The 17,160-nt window shown below is 47.7% G+C and overlaps 1 protein-coding gene across 2 annotated transcripts in view; it reads right to left on the bottom strand.

Annotated features, from left to right (window-relative positions):
* LAMA5 (laminin subunit alpha 5) overlaps positions 1-17,160 on the bottom strand; it is a 46,096-nt gene that overhangs the window by 11,196 nt on the left and 17,740 nt on the right. Inside the window, exons 9-51 of one of the 2 annotated variants that reach the window (XM_053452902.1) lie at positions 16,727-16,817; positions 15,874-16,008; positions 15,268-15,330; positions 14,958-15,098; positions 14,582-14,719; positions 14,259-14,393; positions 13,863-13,997; positions 13,523-13,660; positions 13,186-13,238; positions 12,423-12,522; positions 12,278-12,330; positions 11,653-11,758; positions 10,816-10,915; positions 10,528-10,684; positions 10,213-10,351; positions 9,298-9,440; positions 9,116-9,222; positions 8,857-9,010; positions 8,536-8,696; positions 8,336-8,444; positions 8,165-8,262; positions 7,878-8,085; positions 7,641-7,767; positions 7,210-7,349; positions 6,998-7,113; positions 6,552-6,760; positions 6,156-6,360; positions 5,327-5,471; positions 5,105-5,245; positions 4,856-5,017; positions 4,622-4,726; positions 4,439-4,522; positions 4,094-4,324; positions 3,800-3,913; positions 3,583-3,710; positions 3,041-3,121; positions 2,586-2,800; positions 2,359-2,459; positions 1,977-2,157; positions 1,572-1,715; positions 948-1,099; positions 699-809; positions 477-588 (exon numbers count right to left, since the gene is read on the bottom strand). In XM_053452902.1, coding sequence (XP_053308877.1) covers positions 477-588; positions 699-809; positions 948-1,099; positions 1,572-1,715; positions 1,977-2,157; positions 2,359-2,459; positions 2,586-2,800; positions 3,041-3,121; positions 3,583-3,710; positions 3,800-3,913; positions 4,094-4,324; positions 4,439-4,522; positions 4,622-4,726; positions 4,856-5,017; positions 5,105-5,245; positions 5,327-5,471; positions 6,156-6,360; positions 6,552-6,760; positions 6,998-7,113; positions 7,210-7,349; positions 7,641-7,767; positions 7,878-8,085; positions 8,165-8,262; positions 8,336-8,444; positions 8,536-8,696; positions 8,857-9,010; positions 9,116-9,222; positions 9,298-9,440; positions 10,213-10,351; positions 10,528-10,684; positions 10,816-10,915; positions 11,653-11,758; positions 12,278-12,330; positions 12,423-12,522; positions 13,186-13,238; positions 13,523-13,660; positions 13,863-13,997; positions 14,259-14,393; positions 14,582-14,719; positions 14,958-15,098; positions 15,268-15,330; positions 15,874-16,008; positions 16,727-16,817 — 5,668 coding nt within the window. The remainder of the gene's footprint in view (positions 1-476; positions 589-698; positions 810-947; positions 1,100-1,571; positions 1,716-1,976; positions 2,158-2,358; positions 2,460-2,585; positions 2,801-3,040; positions 3,122-3,582; positions 3,711-3,799; positions 3,914-4,093; positions 4,325-4,438; positions 4,523-4,621; positions 4,727-4,855; positions 5,018-5,104; positions 5,246-5,326; positions 5,472-6,155; positions 6,361-6,551; positions 6,761-6,997; positions 7,114-7,209; positions 7,350-7,640; positions 7,768-7,877; positions 8,086-8,164; positions 8,263-8,335; positions 8,445-8,535; positions 8,697-8,856; positions 9,011-9,115; positions 9,223-9,297; positions 9,441-10,212; positions 10,352-10,527; positions 10,685-10,815; positions 10,916-11,652; positions 11,759-12,277; positions 12,331-12,422; positions 12,523-13,185; positions 13,239-13,522; positions 13,661-13,862; positions 13,998-14,258; positions 14,394-14,581; positions 14,720-14,957; positions 15,099-15,267; positions 15,331-15,873; positions 16,009-16,726; positions 16,818-17,160) is intronic. The other variant, XM_053452903.1, reaches the window with a different exon arrangement.

Raw genomic sequence — 17,160 nt, 5'->3', positions numbered from 1 at the left:
TATAAGGAGAGGGTGGGTGGGGGAAATGCGTGACCCTGACTCAACGCATAGCACCTGAGGGTGAGCTGTAGGGGGTTAAGTAGTACCCCAGACTCCGCCCACAAATACGGCCATTGCCATACCCTCTAACACACATATATATATATATATATATATATATACACACACACACACACACATTGTTTAATAACATCTTTGCACTTTGTGTACTTTCTCACAATTTAATCAAGCACTTTGCTACTTTGTTTGAAAATGTTTCTGCGATTAAGCTACATAAGAAAGAAAGAAAAAAAGAAAGAAAGAAAGAAAGAAAGAAAGGTTAACACATTGAGAATTACAGACCCTGTTTGGAATGGAAGTTTTTTGGGGGCAGAATGCCTAACATTAAAGTAGTTATTGAGAGGTTTATGCCAGCGACCAATGTGATCATTGGGCCTGATACAGAGAGAACGTTCCAATCTGTTGGAGCCTCTTACCCAGAGATATATTATGGAGAGACTTCACTTTGCTTTTAAGATCTTTGGCCTTTTGGTTGGTAGCTTTCGTTGCTATTTGCACGGCATTGGCTGTTTTTTTGGTCATATTCATCTGTAAAAGAAAACCATGGAATTAGTTTTACCAAATATTTAAGTAACGTGAAGAGGGAACGCTTATCATCCCTGCCACCTACAGGAGGAGTCAGAAAGAAGAACTCTCACCTTGTCTTGCAAAGCATCAAGATCCTGAGAAAGGCTAATGCTGTCATCTTCCAGGTCATCGGCTTTATCTTTTATTCCATTAACCTGGCCCTGATACTGAAGCCACAGGTCCTGGGAAAGAAAGACACACATATAATTGTAGAAGACACATTTAAAACTTTAGAATTTTAGACAATGTCTGAAAACGTTACTCTTTAGATAAGGGGGTGGACAGGAGGTTGGTGTTGGGTGCTGGTTTTTCCCATTTACCGTGATGTTGGCGATGGAATTGTTGAGGCTTCCGAGACGGGTCCATGCGATGGAGCTTACACTCAGATTGGTGAGCTGGTCCCGGACAATGGGTATAAAATCTCCCATTCTCTGTAGGTCTTCCAAAAGGGTCACCACACAACTGTCACAAGCTGGAGAAAGTGGGAATCAGTGATGGACCATTATGGACAGCTGAAAGATTTCCTAACAATACTCCAAAACGCAACCATGAAATAGGGAGGGTGGACAGTTTGGTGAAAATGATACTTGTTGGTGAATAAGAAGACGGAAGTGATGGCCAACCTCTTCACTTCCCGTATGATACAGAAAGTCGAGGTCTGGCTTTACTTGCCATATGTGGAATTCAAACATGTAGGAGTTCCCCGAGGTCACTATTTTCTACAAATGTCAGGGATCAAACCCATGTGCCACAGGTTCCATTGTGGACCCTCTACATCATCGCCACTAACAAAATCTGAGCTACTTCTATGTCAGGAAACCATAAGACTTCAATAAAGCAACAAAGCAACAAATGTTATGTCAATCAGACTCATCAACCCTTTCATGTTAATATGAGCCCTAAACGGAAAGGTCACGTCAATGATAACCAAACCGGGTACTTACGTTCGCATTTCATGCTCTCTGACTCATGAACGACGGGGATCTCGTGCGGGCGGCTGCAGGTGTCACACTGCTTCCCTGTAAGCCCGTCGCTGCACTGGCATTCTCCGGACCGGGGGTCACAGGAGCCCCCTTTACAGCTGCATTCTAAAAAGCGTCATGCAATATTACTGAATGCTATGCAACGTTCCTCCAGGAGTAAGAAGCTTTACCCATGCAATAGAAAGGTTCTAGACACCCCTACAGCAACAAAATATGGCGGTTGGGTTGAGCACCATGGTAGGGTACATGGACAATCGGGGTAAAGGACTAGGGTGAGGGGAGAGGATTGGACCTCCGACATACCAACTGGATGTGCCAAAGCACGGAAATGAACTGCCCAGGGAAGTGTCTGGGAATACTACTTACTTAGGCATCCGCTAGGACCGAAGCCCCAGTATCCAGGGGCACACTGCTGGCAACGAGGACCGGTGACCCCTGGGAGACACCGACATTGACCAGTTCCAGCATCACAAGTCGTATCTGCTGAGCCGGCACCACAGCTACATCTCTGGCATCCATTACACCCATCGAAGCCGTAGTAACCAGGCTAAAAAAGGGGGTTTATAAAGAAATGATTGTGAAACAGTGAAGGAAAAGGGGTAGCGATCATTACTGACGCCTCTAGACTGTAAGCTCTCTGATCCAGGTGGTAACCAGGTACTGGCTTTACCTCTTGTTAGTATTGTCAATAAACACATTGTTTGGAATAACAAATTGCGCAAAATGCACGTCCTCCAACCATGATTACCTCACAGTGGTCGCAGCGTGCACCGGTCACGCCGGGTTTGCACTGACATCTTCCTGTCCGTGGGTCACATGACTCCGTCCCACAAGCAGAACAATCGCATTCTGCAAACAAACAGGTGGAAAGCGTATAAAAACCTATACATAGCACAAAGCAGGACCCCCTATAGAATTATTATCCTCTCCGTCCACGCCATTACACAGTGAAGGCATAATGCTTTAGGTTCTTACTGGTGCAGTTTTTGGCGGCAATGGCGTCTCCGTGGTAACCGGGCGCACACACCTCGCAGCGCGGCCCCGCGGTATTGAACATGCAGTTGGAGCATGCGCCGGAGAGTGGGTCGCAGTCGCTAAACAGCATGTTGGAATCCGTGTTCCCGTTACACTCGCACGGCCGGCAGGAGCTCCCGATCACCATAGGGTTGCCATAGTAACCAGGCGCGCAGCTATCAGGAAGGAACAGAAAGAGTTAACGGAGTCTTGAGGCACAAAAACGGCCACGAACAATAATACCAAAACTTTTACTTATTAAGTGAAGTTTTAATTCATAAATAAATGATAAATTTAGCAAAATACTCCTTTCCATTTAACGTTAAACTTCTGCGAAAATCGCTTTTACGATATTGTTTGATCTCATAACTGGGGGAAATTAACTTTTTTTAATTTTCTGTGTATGAACGACTTACCGCTCGCAGCTGGCGCCCGCATAGCCCGGTTTACACAGACACTGGGTGGCGAAGCCTCTCTGGACGCATCCGATGGCAAAGCTACAAGTGAGAAACGCGTCGGTAAAGCGGGTCTATCCAGAACAGAGTGTCATGGCTAGGGGCTCTTGGATAGCTGGGGCAATTAAAATGTAGGAACACGGGCTATTAAACAGCACACCGGACATATTTAAAGAGTCATACTGCAGGATATTTATACCCCATCTGTAGGGCCAGGGCTGCTCTTGGGGTAAGCAGAGCCGGGGTATGATATTATAACTTAGCATTCAACTTCACTCAACGATGTAGAGACCACAAGAGAAAGGAAGAGAAAGGAAAGCAGTGACATGGTGGGGCCCGGACCAGGAGCCCCGCTTGCCCCGGCTACTAACGCCAATACTTAGAGCAACAAAATTAATTGTTGTGTTAACAGTTTTTATAGTATTGGATCTTTCATTCTGTGTTTCATTCTGTGCCTGAGTCATTGTTATGAATTCGGTCTGAACTGCTGGGTTTCCACTCACTTGTTCGAGTGCACAGACAAGGGACACGGGCAAGCAATACACTGCAGGGATCCGTCTGCTGTCCGGTTAGCAACAAATCCTTCCTTGCATCTCTCGCACCGCTCCCCCTCTGTATTGTGCTGGCATTTCTAGAGCGGATAAAGAGCAGAATCAGGGATGTCTGGCTGATTTCCCGTTGTCCCACCATATTGTTGCGACTCAACTCAACGTAACTTACCACGCAGCCTCCGGTGCCAGGCAAACACTGGTCAGAATGTCCACTGCAGTTACAGGGGACACATTTTCCCAAGAATAAGCCTTTGGTGTCTCTGTAGAACCCAGGAGCACATTCCTGGAGAAGAAACCACGAAAGATCTGAAACTGTCTTTATGTTTGGCCAACCAAGGACAGAATTCCAAAAGCTAGGAGGCAGCTTCATATTATAGAAACTGCAAATGTTGGAAGCTTATACATTGCATTCGATGGGTCTCAATGAATGCCCCACTGATGACCCAGTCATGGAGTGCAGTACCTGGCAGGAGTCCCCTCTATAGTTGGCTGGGCACATGCAGAGCTCTACATTGTTGGCTCGATCTCTACCACTCGTCCCTTGTCCAATCTCCAGGACAACTCTTCTCAAAGACACAGCGGAAGAAGACTGGGAGTTCAGCGCTCGAATCTGGAGCTGCTCTAGATTGGCTAGAACCATCATCAGGTCTTCACGAGATACTGGGTTATAAGTCTGTGTGTGAATGAAGTTACCCTGCAAGGTGTCAAATACGAAAAAAATGGGAATTAGAAGAGAAAGTAATGGACCATTAAAATATTAATACTTATCCTTTTCAGTCTTCCCACTGGCCTCCTGCTCATCACTCACCTCCAGGAGATGTACTTGTCCTTGGTGGTTCTCCCCGGGCGCTGGGTACTTGGCCTCCAGGAAGGCGATAGTCATTTGGTTTCCCTACAGAATAACGAAATCATAGAGTCAGTGCTTGATGTTCACCATGCATTAGAACAGCGTACCTGTGTGACTCCAGTGGCTCATATTGGAACATCATACCTTTAAGATGACATCGGCCCGTCTTTCCACAGGGACATAGAGAGGGTCGCCTCTGAGTGCCTCAGAGTGAAGCTCATATCGGAGCAGCCCGCCATAGGAGGACACCTGTGCAACAATAAAAATGCAGTTTTATGTAAACACCGTTATGTTTTGAATGGCTTGTTAGAAGACTGAAAATCAAACCAAGAGAAAGGAAGGATCGGACTGTTGAGCAGGTATAAGGAAGACACATACCCGGTCACCGAGGTAAGAAGATGGGGAAATCCAATAAAACTCCTGATACACATCAGGAACATCTGAAAGATCCGCCTCAACAAGACCCTCATTCAGCTGCACAGAGGTCTCCACTTCTTGACGATCTCCACCTACCAGGACCCAGCCATTCATGTCACTGAACTGTGCAAGGTGAAGAGATAAATTAGGGTCATTATATCAGGTCCCCACAGACCTACAGTTTAGCTTGAGACCAAAGGGTGAACCTACCTCTGCTCGATATTTTGATGCTGTGTGGCATCGATCGGTGGCCCCAAAACAGAAACATCTGGTGCAGCCCTTGGGATTTTCAGGGTCCAAGTAGAAGGTCCCCAGGCGGCAGCGGTCACAGGTCGTACCCTCTACGTTTTCCTGTAAAGTAGGATTTTTAAGGTCCAATGTCCACGTTGAGCCACGGTTCCCATTCAATAAGTTCTCCAGATCTTCACTCACCTTGCAGTGACACTGGCCAGAGATGGGGTCGCAAACACTGGGCTCTGTGCCCGACCTGTTACAGTCACAAGGCTTGCAGTTGGGGTATCCATAATAACCAGTGGCACATTTCTCACACCTTCTACCCATGATGTTTTCTTTACACCTACATAAACGGGAAAGGGGAAAAGGCTCCAGACATTTTTGTTTTTTTACTTAATAAGACAATGTTTAAAGACCATTTGCTTCCGATCCAAAAATTGATACAATGTATTTTCTCATCCTTCCCTTAAAATCATGCTCGATATGTCACAACAACAAAAAAAAACACGTGGCGTGTGGCATGAAGGACTAGGTCATTCTCAAACAGGTGTTTAATAGTCCCTTTTTTAGTCCCAGTTTTAATGGGGTTAGACATCTATTGAATTGCGAAGCAATCTATTGGAGGGACGCAGTAACTCCCAACTCATAAAAAGTTATGTTGGCCTCACACGACCTTAGTACATAACCCAAGACTTTTATTACCAATCAGCCTCGTTTATAAGTCTAGGAAACTGTAAAATGATTATCTATAAAATGACAACAGATATCTGTAAACCTTTTTATCTGGAAAAAGGTTATCCAGAGAGGTCTCGTGAATACAGAAGGAGAAAACCACAGGATTTATTCCAAATCGTCGTTAGATATCTAGTTTCTGTGTCTCTACACAGCGCCTTTTACCTGCTTTCTGTAAAACCCAAGACGTACTTTCTGTGACTGTTCTGCATGTGCTGAGAGTTCTAAGCACTATCAAATAAATTGGCAACCAAGTCTATGAATCCGAGACCCCGCTACCTATGGCCTCACTCACGTGCACTGCCCGGTCCGGACGTCGCATCCCGGCTCCGTGGTGTTCTGTAAACCGACCTTGGAGCAGTCGCACTCCTCGCAGCCAATCAAAGCATGGCATCCAAATGTCTGCGGCTGGCACGCCGTGCACTCTGGCTTGATGGTGCGAGGGGGGCAGATGCACTGTCCGGTGACTTCATTGCACAGACGAGAGCCGCACTCGCAGGCTGGAGAGGAGAGAGACACACAAAGTCAGACACGGGGTATAAAGAACCTACAGAAACTCAATGAAACGCAACACATTCCGTTACCAATAGCCCTGAAAATTTGCCATCCATTCCGTGCAGACTGGAGAACCTTAGAAGAAGCTGCGCAGCCAGCGGGTGACAGACCCGCGGGGTATTATTATTATACTCACGTCGGCAGTTAGGGAATCCCCAGTATCCCGTGGCGCACCGCGAACAATCTCTTCCAATCACATGGGGTCGACACGAGCACTGTCCCCCGTACGGCTCGCAAGCTGTGCCCAGGGCTCCAACTTCATGGCAGTGGCAAGGCTGGGCGCCATTATTGTAGAAAAGAGACAGCGAGATAGCCGCGTCTCGGCAAAATTTTGAGGGTGCCGGGCTGGAGAGAGAAGATGGAAAGATTCAACTCAGAAGCATCCTTTGAGGCCAAAATATGAACCTGCCACGGAGAGAGACGGTCCACGGAGCCTTATCTATCTGCAGTAGGGACAGCAGTATGGGGGGACCTGGCTTACTGACTACAGCAAGGACCTGAATCTGGGGGTAGCCTCTAAATATTGAGAAGCTCCAGGTGAGCAAAAATATGGTTCTGCAAAGTACTTAATAACTGTCTTACCTGCTCTGGAAACTGTTGGCTCCGCACCGACTGATAAAACTGTAAGATTTGTCCAGAGGTTCCTCCACCAGATAACTGGAGCTGTAACTGTCCTCTGGAATCACCAAAACATATTCCTAAACAAAAAACAAAAGGCAAGACGAGAGGTTCGCACAATGGATTATCGCTCCAACAACACCAAATGTGGCATGAAACGCGGCATGAAAACTCACCAGCCAGATTATCTTCCCGTCCGGGACACGGACGGTCACAGTCAGGTCGTTATCAGACATGTCCAGAACAACCTGATTCTCAGATACCACCAAGCTGCGGCAGCCATAACCGTGGGGGCAATATGTGGCATTAGCTGAACCTGAAAGTGAAAAATGGCAGCGTTATTATACAATCAAATTTCAAATCGTCCCAGGAGGAGAGACAACCTTCTTGATATGCAAGATGAAGATACCTCTGAGGTCTCTCTAATTCTACAAACACTTGTCACTAGTGTGATCACAAACCAATGGTCTCCAGTTGAATTGTTTTGGCTAACACGTTACGTGGAATGGAGCGAACAAGGCAGATACAATTAATCACTGTATAAATAATAATAAAAAACACTCATTCTTCCGACAACTGCAAACAGGGAAGTAGGGAGGTTCCTCACCTTGCCAGACGCGGCCCCCATGGACAAGCACCTCAATAGTAAAGGTTGGGTGAGATGGCTGATAATAGTGAATCACAATGGCATAACGACCCGGGGACTGAACACGGCCGTTATATCCCACCACCGACTGAATTCCAAAAACAAGGGAGAGAAATGAGTCGATCATCCAATTCATTGAGTAAAACAAAACATTTCTTTATCTATATTTTTAATTCCGCTGTCCACGTAAACACCCACCTGTGGACTTTGCAGACGGACCAGCTTGGTAGCATCTACAGCTGTAGGTGGCAGATGGCCTGGTGAAGGATGGACCTTTTGACCATCTGCTGAGGGTGTGAGGAATCCCTGAGACAGAGGAACATTGGACGGAACTGAGCCAACGTTCCCCCCTGTGAGGACCACCGACTGCGAAGGTTTCTGGAACCTTGAGGGAACGCAGGACCCACTACGGCCAAACAGAAGAGGAATAAGGAACCACAAGTAAAACAAAAGGACTGAAATCAGCGTATGTGCCGCAGCTTTACCTGCTTGGAGAGAAGGACCCGTGAGCTGAGATGCAATGAACTCGCGGCTCAATGTATTCCATGGTAAACTGATCCCTTGGGATCAAGTAGATCTTTGCCTAGGGACGAGAGGAGATGTCAATATTAAGTGGTCTACGTAACGACATGAAGAGAAAGAGACCGAAAACTCACCAGATGGAATCGCGTCCGATCTGCCGTAAAGCGGATGTTGGCTTCGGTGCTGAGGTCAAAAGTGGCCGCTCTGTGAAGAGAATCTAAAGCCACCCCGCGGCACAGAAAACTGAAGAAAAAAGAAACCAAAAACGGATGAATACCCGTGTTCTTCTACACAGGGCAGCATTCTTCTCTATGTAGGCTCCTTCGGGACTGACCTGAATTTGCAGGGGTAGAAAGTAAAAGTCGCGTGCTGGGGAGGACGCTGGGCCGAGTTGACCACAATACTAACGTTCTGCATGTCTTCCTCGTTGGAATATTCCACAAGAAGCACATACCTGCCCGGGTGAGGGACCGGCATGCGGAACTGGACATCAACCTGGAACGCATTGGGCGCACTCATGGTTAGTGTCGCTGCGATGATGTACAGACCCAAATTGAGCACATTTATCATAGCATGGTCCAAAAAAATGGCTACAAATACAGCCCATGAAAAATGCCCCAATTTGTACTTCCTTTTTAACCGACGTGATACTTACGTCACTTCCATAGCACATCACCATGGGCGGGTGACGGGGAGTGATCTGTTCAGCTTGGCAAGGTCTTGGCAGATTGTTATCCAAGTGGCAAATGCCCTCACTTGCTTTAGAAGATGGAAATCCATCCAGGGTGAGGTATTTGTACATGAGGCAGCTGGAAGAGACAACGCAGAATTAAGTTATAGAGATCGATAGGCAGTGGCCCCTACGTCATGCTGGGTATAATATAACTTTGTACTTTGGTACAAAGATTTCTTACTTCTGAGAGCTCTGCTCTGCTGCGGGCAGGTAGGTACAAGGCTCGGTGACTTTCATCTGCAGAATCGGGGCTTCGTAGTATGCGCTGGGTAGGAGAACCAGATAGTCCTGTGAGAGGAGACAAAGAGGTGAGGACAAGGAGAGGGAGAAACTTTGCTACAGGTCAGCGAATCAGCAACTCACCAGGAGAACATCTTCCACCTCAATCGTCACCGACCACATGTTGGGGTTCAGGACAAAAGGCTCCCCAAAGCTGCCTTGTGGGACCGTGACGAAGGATGGTTCGGGACTCGGAGGGAAAGTTATTGTTTTGCTTTGCTCAGAGCCTGTGTCGGGAGAAGCGTATGGCAGGTGATTGTAAATTCCAGCCTCTCAAGGGTCATCAGCATAGTCCTTCCCCACAGTCAAGGGGTAGACAGAAAGTAGCTAAAGTATAAATTGCTACGATATACAGGGCATTTAGTAATTTATTTCTACTGTATATGAAACAATTTGCACAAGACTTCAAATTATATCATGTTGAGCAAGCTAGGGGAATGAGTTATCCTTTACACCTTCTTATGAGCACTTCCTGATGATTTCTTATAAGACAGGGTGCAGCAGGAAGTGAGGAATGCGAGGAGAAATGTGTTCCCCCAACCTGTATCAAAACTTTCGATTTGGCATACAGAAAAAAAAATGTAAAATAAAAGGTTTCACATGGAAATAACTTGTTTATTGGTGACAGCTGGCCTTTAATTACCCTTTGGCTTCATTCAACCTTTGCTACACAAGCCGTTGGGTTGGGTTTCAGAGCTACTGGTGGGAAGAAACGCAGACAGGCCCTGCTGGGTACTTATACCACGCTTAAGAGCTGTGTGTATTTTTGTCTCTCTCTTGACTTTAAAGAGTCCTGTCCCTTGAGACGTAAAGGCCACTTTGTAGGAACTAAATACTGCGGACACGTAATTAAACTCTAGGAGTAATGTTTCCCCGGCGAGCAACATTTATCATGGTCTGCACCTTGGACATTCCTATTTCCTTCTCCCCTTCAATGTTATAATGACGCATTCAATTGCTTATGGTGGTTTAAAACATGGGGCATACAGACGATCTTACAGTTTGCACAAGCGTTGGACTTTCTGTCCTCCCTGAATGACACTTTTCCCGTCACGCTGTCCGATCCGCGGTTCACGTATCGTAGGACAACTCTGAAGAGGTCAGGCGAGGTGACGTTGATGGTCAACACAACCTTGGGCTGCGAAAAGAAGAATGTCGTTTTTAACAGAGCATGGAAGGCATGTCTGTGCCACATGTAACCGATTACTCAAAATTTAGAATTCAAAATATCTCTACGACGGTCTTAGAAATATACATTTAGTGAAGCTATTAGACCAGGCAAACTCCATACTGCCTGCAGCCGACACAGTTTACCTGTATGGGGGACATTTGGGCATATCCTCGCCAGCTGAAATTCTCAAACTCCAGTGGGTTGTAGCCAAAACGAACCGGTCTTCCATCGGCAGCCACACCGTCTTCCACCTCGTACTTCAGGTGATGGAGGTCAGGGAAGAAAAAGCCATGTGTGGGTCTGTTGTGGGAAAAGAAAAACATGTATTTGTTCCTCGTTCAGGATTAGACATTATTGTGCATGGTTTAGGATGATAGGAATCAGATACGTCTTTAGTTGCAGGTCTTTTTATTTTCCGCACTGAGACTCACTGGTTACATCGTGGACCTTCCACATTATCCCGGCACTGGCAGTCACCGTTCTTCTCGTGGCACGCCAAGCCAATGGAGCCACCAATGTCACACTGGCACCCTGCCGACAACAAACACCTGCTCGTTAAACGGTGATATGCGGGAAGGCAGGATATTTATAGAGAGATTAGTGTCGGCACGCAGAGGAAACCAACCACTCTCCCAACAGGGTATTAAGGGGATTTTCCAACTATCTAATTAGAAGAGAATTCATCACCCCATGGAAACCAAACCACATCCGTTCCCTACATCCCCAGGACCACAAACTGAGACAGCTAAAGAGAAGAAACAGGGAACGCACTAACATCCAGTGTGAAGAGAGTCACAGAGGGGGCTGGAGACCCCACATCCAGTGTATAGAGTCACAGAGAGGACAGAGAGCCCACACCCTGATCACAGCGAGGACAGAGACCCCACATCCAGAGCACAGAGTCACAGAGAGGGCAGAGCCCCCACATCCACTGTATAGAGTCATAGAGAGAAGACAGAGACCCCACGACCAGAGCACAGAGACACATGACCCCATATTCCAGTTTGTGAGCCAATATTACATTGGAACAGAGTATCCTAATCATCATCTCCACTACTTTCAACTCTTCAAGGAGAAAAGACACCCCATTCACTCCGACACCCACAGGAGCAGAAGACACCCCAACTTATCCAGACACCCACAGGAGGAGAAGACACCCGACTCACCCCAACACCCACAGAAGAAGTCACCCACTCACCCCAACACCCACAGGAGAAGTCACCCCCCAACTCAGCCCAACACCCACAGGAGAAGTCACCCCCACTCACCCTGACACCCAAAGTAACTGTTGGGCTCCAGATTGTAAAATCCTTCCTTGCATCGGTTGCAGTTTCGGCTGCAGATGTTGGGTTTGCAGAAGCACTGACCGGTCACCTGATCACGTACATTCACCAAAAAACATTTACAAAGTGAAAAATGATGCAAACATTTAGCGTTTAACTGAATTATCCTATTGTTGGTCGATATATGGCAGGCCCTGGATTCTCCATACCGTGGTGGAGATATGCCACCTCCTGCTGGAAGTTCATTACCCGAAATAACCTTGTAACTGTCCGTACAGGAACAACTTTAACGTTTCCCTCATATATACGACATCATAAATCCTTCAGGTCAACTCCTATCACCCCCACCCACCCCCCCGCATCCACATTAGTCTGGAGAGAATTGCTGCAGTCTATCCAGTAGAGAATGCCAAAGATCTGTCTTGTCTTGAGTGTTTCATATTGAGAGCACAGAGAGATTTATCTTAATTTACCTCCAGATATAATGTATCCAAACGAATACGGCAATCATTCCATTAAATTATTGTATTTTCAGCCTCGGGAGAATCGCTAGCCTCCCACCTCTCTAGAAATCACTAGTATCGGGCACTCACTCGTATCGGGCACTCACCTGCTGGCATTCCTCCACCCCGTTTATGGTGCCTTCGAAGCCACAGCGACATCCTGCACAGAACACACAATGATTCAGAATGAGTTTGAGGGTCTATATTTCCCGTGCACAGAGCGGAACCAGCTGTCAGTACAGATTTTCTTACTTGTGCAGCCCTGCGGGTTTTCGGGAACCAGGTTCCAATAGAGGGGTTTGCATTTTTCACACGACGCCCCTTCCACGTGTTCCCGACACTCACAGGACCCCTGAGGAACAAGACAGAGCAGGAGAACCGTCGGCAGGACCTTCCAAGCCTTCTGCATATCTCCCCCGGGACAGGGGACAAGCAGAGGAGCATTTCAGTTTCATCCGTGGGACATCTGCCACCAAACCTTCACAGACGGCTGTTCCCCTCCCACTGCATGATTACCCTCTCATCACACCTTTAAAGGACCATGTCGTTTCTGCCTGTAACCCCTTCACTGACGGGGCAGCTATGAGGTCATGCTTTAATAAGCCCTCTCTACCCCTCTCGGATCTCCACCTTTTCTCGATGACACTTGTCACCCGATGCCTCCATGTAAGTGCATTCCTCTCCTTGCTCCATGAAAGCAGCTGCTCCATCTCCGTGACCCTCCATCGGGCGCCTGCTTGATCATTCCCCTTATGTCTTCACCCGCATATCAGGACTACACTACTGCAAAGTCAGCAATGGCTCGGATTCTCGCCAAGTGCCCCTTCTACTTCCTCCACCTAGCATTAACCCCATGTCTGCTGTGCTGGGTAATCTGTGAGCTAAACTAGAGCTTTTGTGGGTTATTCAGCAGTAGATGCGTAGAGTAACCTTACAGAAAAGGTGGTAACACTATGAGGACCCGTAAAGATAATCACACAACAGCATTTTCTTGTGGGTGATCACCTGAACTCACCTCTGAAGGATTCGTGCTGACGGACGATGAGCCTGAAGGGTTACAAGGACCCACTGAAAAGACAAGGGGATTGTTAACGTCCAACACAAGAGTCAATGACTTAAAGGGCTTCCCCCAAAAATAGTAATGGGGAAATAGTAATAGCGCCACGAAAGAACTCTAAACAGGCTGGAACGATGCAGAACAAGCCCGTACAGCATTCAGAAGCAGGGCCAGGTCCCGTGGGGCTATAGACGGGGGGTAAGTAGGTTCTCCCAGACAATATGTGTTCCTTATTGTATTCTACGGAGGTGTTTGGACCACGATCTACCCTCATAAGTAGAAGAACAGCTGATACCTTCACAGTTGGGGAAGCCGTACGTTCCGATTGCGCATGTGTCACACTTCAGGCCAGCGACTCCGTGACGGCACCGACACTGCCCGCTCAGGGGGTCGCAAATGCTGTGCAAAGACCCCTCCTGAGAACAGTGACAAGCTGCAGACACGAGAAAAAGACAGTCAGACAGAAGCAAGGGATTCTCGACTACCGGACCCTAATTCCACAGCAGCCACGGAGCGAACAAAGTAGGAAATGAGTGAGCGCAATTTGGTCGTTTGCCGAGGGTCCAACAAACGCGAGCATCATCGCCAAAAAAGATTATTATCCTAAAAACTCTCATTGCCCCCCCGACACTCACGTGTGCAGCTTGGGAAGCCGTAAAATCCAGGCGAGCACTGATTGCAGGTGGGTCCCGCGTAACTGGGGTGGCACCGGCAATGACCTGTCGGGGTGCAGTTATTGTCCACAGAACCTCGAGGGTCGCAGGAACACGCTGCAGGGGAAAAAAACGGTTAAGATTTGGTCTCAAGAAATGAAAGAACACAAAAGGTCCTTGTCGGGTCTGCCATGTAAATATTCTGTGGCAATTTCTGCCCCATGTGGAGAACAAATTAACCCTCTGCACACCAGAGTCACTCGGAGGGGTTTCCGGCTCCAGCGAAGATAATCCCTTAATATAAAGAATCCCAAATATTTGGCAGTTGCTGGGTTTCCTCACGTGTTATTCTTCTTACGCCGGGATGCGTTCACGTACCTTGGCAATGGGGGTAAGAGTAATATCCCACGATGCACTGCTCACACCGTGGACCGTCATACTCGGGTTTGCAAAAGCAACGGCCGTTGGCGTCGCAGCCTTCTGGTAGCGTGCCGTCGGGGCTGCAGCCGCACACTGCGAAGACACAAAAACGGGAGCGTAAAAGCCTCCGACGGGACAAACGTGTCCGACGGTACAGAGGCCACGAGGCTGGAGGAGACGTTCGTAATGTTCTGACCCGATGAATACGAATCAACAGAACGCCAAAAAAACATAAACTCCTGACTGCGGACACCCAAACGGCACTATCTGGATGCACTCACGTTGGCAGAGGGGATAATTAAAGAAGCCGGGAGAACATCCATCACAGTAGAACCCTTCGAAGCCGTCCCGACACACACACTGCCCGCTGTCCTTGTCACAGCTGCCGTCGTACACGCCAGGTCCGGTGCACGAGCATTCTGCAAAACAGAGAGAGGCAAGGGGTTAATCCTAACGAGTCCTGAAAGCAGCAGACAGACAGACGGAAAGTAAGAGACGGAAAGCGAAGCAGAGAAGTGCAGAGGGTTGGTTGGTAGAAGAAAGAACTGCTACGGAGATGGCTGATGAATAAAAAAGACCGAGCGAGACGAGGCTTTGCTCCTCTTCTGGATCAGATTCCAGAATCGGTTCCAACCGCTGGAGACGTTCTAGACTCACCTTGGCAGTTGGGGCCAAAGTACCGCGGAGCACACATATCACAAGCTTCCCCCCGGAAATTGGGTTTGCAGACACAAGCTCCTATAACAGGGTCCTTGCGGCAGGCGTTTCCAGCGGTCCCGGCAACGTAGCAATCGCAGTCTGAGAAGAAATGGAGGCAATGATCAGATCAGCGTGTCTGAAGCCAGTAACAGCATCAGTAACAGTTACAGAGTCTGTTATAAATTAACGCAGCCGTTTATATATTTCCTCTAACGCCTGGATGGTCCGAAGCGTACTTTTTAATACAAAAAATGACATTTTTTCTTACTAATGATCTCTCCAGCTGGAAGAATTTGTTCCCCGGTGTTCCCGCTCGGAGCGTCAGGGACAGCTGGGGAAAGAGAGAGAGAACAGAGTGATAATGCTGTGACATGCGTGTCCTATGCGTCTCTCACATAAGGGGGGAAAATATAATCATGTGAAGCAGGAACAAAACTAATACAGGGGGCAGCTGACACTTATCTGGGGCCATAAATACGTAACTGCCCCTGGTACTCCATAGAATAACCCACCCCTCAGGTATTTGAGGCTTAAATACATAAAAATATATTTTCAGCACTCACACAACTCACAACACTCCAACAAGCACTCACACAAGGCACAGCACTCATGCAAGGACATAACTCACATTTATGCTCCGAGACATCACTCGCAGACACACACTAAAGAACATGGCTCCCAGACATGCGCTCACGCACTGACAGGTATTCATGAACACAACTCATTGTGTTTGTCATTCAGACAAACTTACAGCACCCACATACTCACACAACTCACAGCACTCACAGACACAATAAAGCAAACTGCAAAAAATCTGCTTCAAAGAATCCACGTGAAACGACTAATAGCACTGGCAAGCTGGGGACAGCCTTACGGTAACACTCCGGGAAGTCCGTGTATCCTTCAGCGCATGACCTGCAGTCCTCTCCGGTGTAGTTGGGTTTGCAGTAACACCTTCCCGTCAGATCCTCGCACGTCCCGTCCATGTACTCCGACTCACAGTTACACCCTGCGGAGAAAAGGCAGAGGATCAACGGAGCAATTTGGGGAAAACAAACATTTCACAAACTTCAGGTCAATAGTGAGATAACAAAACAGCAGGGATGCCAAACGTAATCGGTCAGGTTGTTTGCGGTCACAGCGAGTCCTGATTTGGGGGCAGTCAATCACAATAAACAGAGATCATAAAAGTGAGAAGGAACTCATTCTGCATAATCCAAGAAGTTCTCATTATATGTTTTACTCAGCAAGACTTACTGCATAGGGACAGCAGGTCGAGCGAGGTTTACACCGGCAGGTAAAGGGACAGTCAGTCGGGTAGGACTTACTCTGGACCGTAGAGGAAGAGTCAGTCGGGTGGGACTCACTCTGGACCGTAGAGGAAGAGTCAGTCGGGTGGGACTTACTCTGGACCGTAGAGGAAGAGTCAGTCGGGTGGGACTTTCTCTGGACCGTAGAGGAAGAGTCAGTCGGGTGGGACTTTCTCTGGACCGTAGAGGAAGAGTCAGTCGGGTGGGACTTACTCTGGACCGTAGAGGAAGAGTCAGTCGGGTGGGACTCACTCTGGACCGTAGAGGAAGAGTCAGTCAGGTAGGACTTACTCTGGACCGTAGAGGAATAGTCAGCTGGGTGGGACTTACTCTGGACCATAGAGGAAGAGTCAGTCGGGTGGGACTGCGATGTAATAATGCAGACTGTATCCATAGGGTTGGATGGATGGTACTTACTCTGGCAGGTATAAGGAGAATCGGTCGGGTGGTCAGGAGATTTGTAGTATCCTAATCGACAACGTTCACAGTTAACGCCATCTGTGTTGTGCTGGAAAGAGAAGGCAATCATTACTGAATCATTTTGCAAAGACTGACCTAGAACACTTAACGATGCACCAAGAAATGACGCGAAAACGTTCCCGGTAAGATGGTTACGCTTTATGTACGGTTTGTATGAACCACAATCTCACCTGTTTTGAGACACTTGAGGAAACTGAAAGCATGAAAGTTTATTCAGAGAGAGAAAAAGTGAATGTTAACGGCAAGGATTCAGGAAGCCTGAAGAAGAGAGGAGAAGAGAGCGGCGCAGGAGCATGAAGGTTTACCAAAGAGATGCATTTCCAACAGCTTTAATAATGTAACGATTATGGCCACATTGATGCAGGGGTTCC

Source organism: Spea bombifrons, chromosome 13 (genome assembly GCF_027358695.1).
Source record: "Spea bombifrons isolate aSpeBom1 chromosome 13, aSpeBom1.2.pri, whole genome shotgun sequence".
NCBI classification, from domain to species: domain Eukaryota; kingdom Metazoa; phylum Chordata; class Amphibia; order Anura; family Pelobatidae; genus Spea; species Spea bombifrons.
This window is presented reverse-complemented; position numbering and strand designations above follow the sequence as displayed.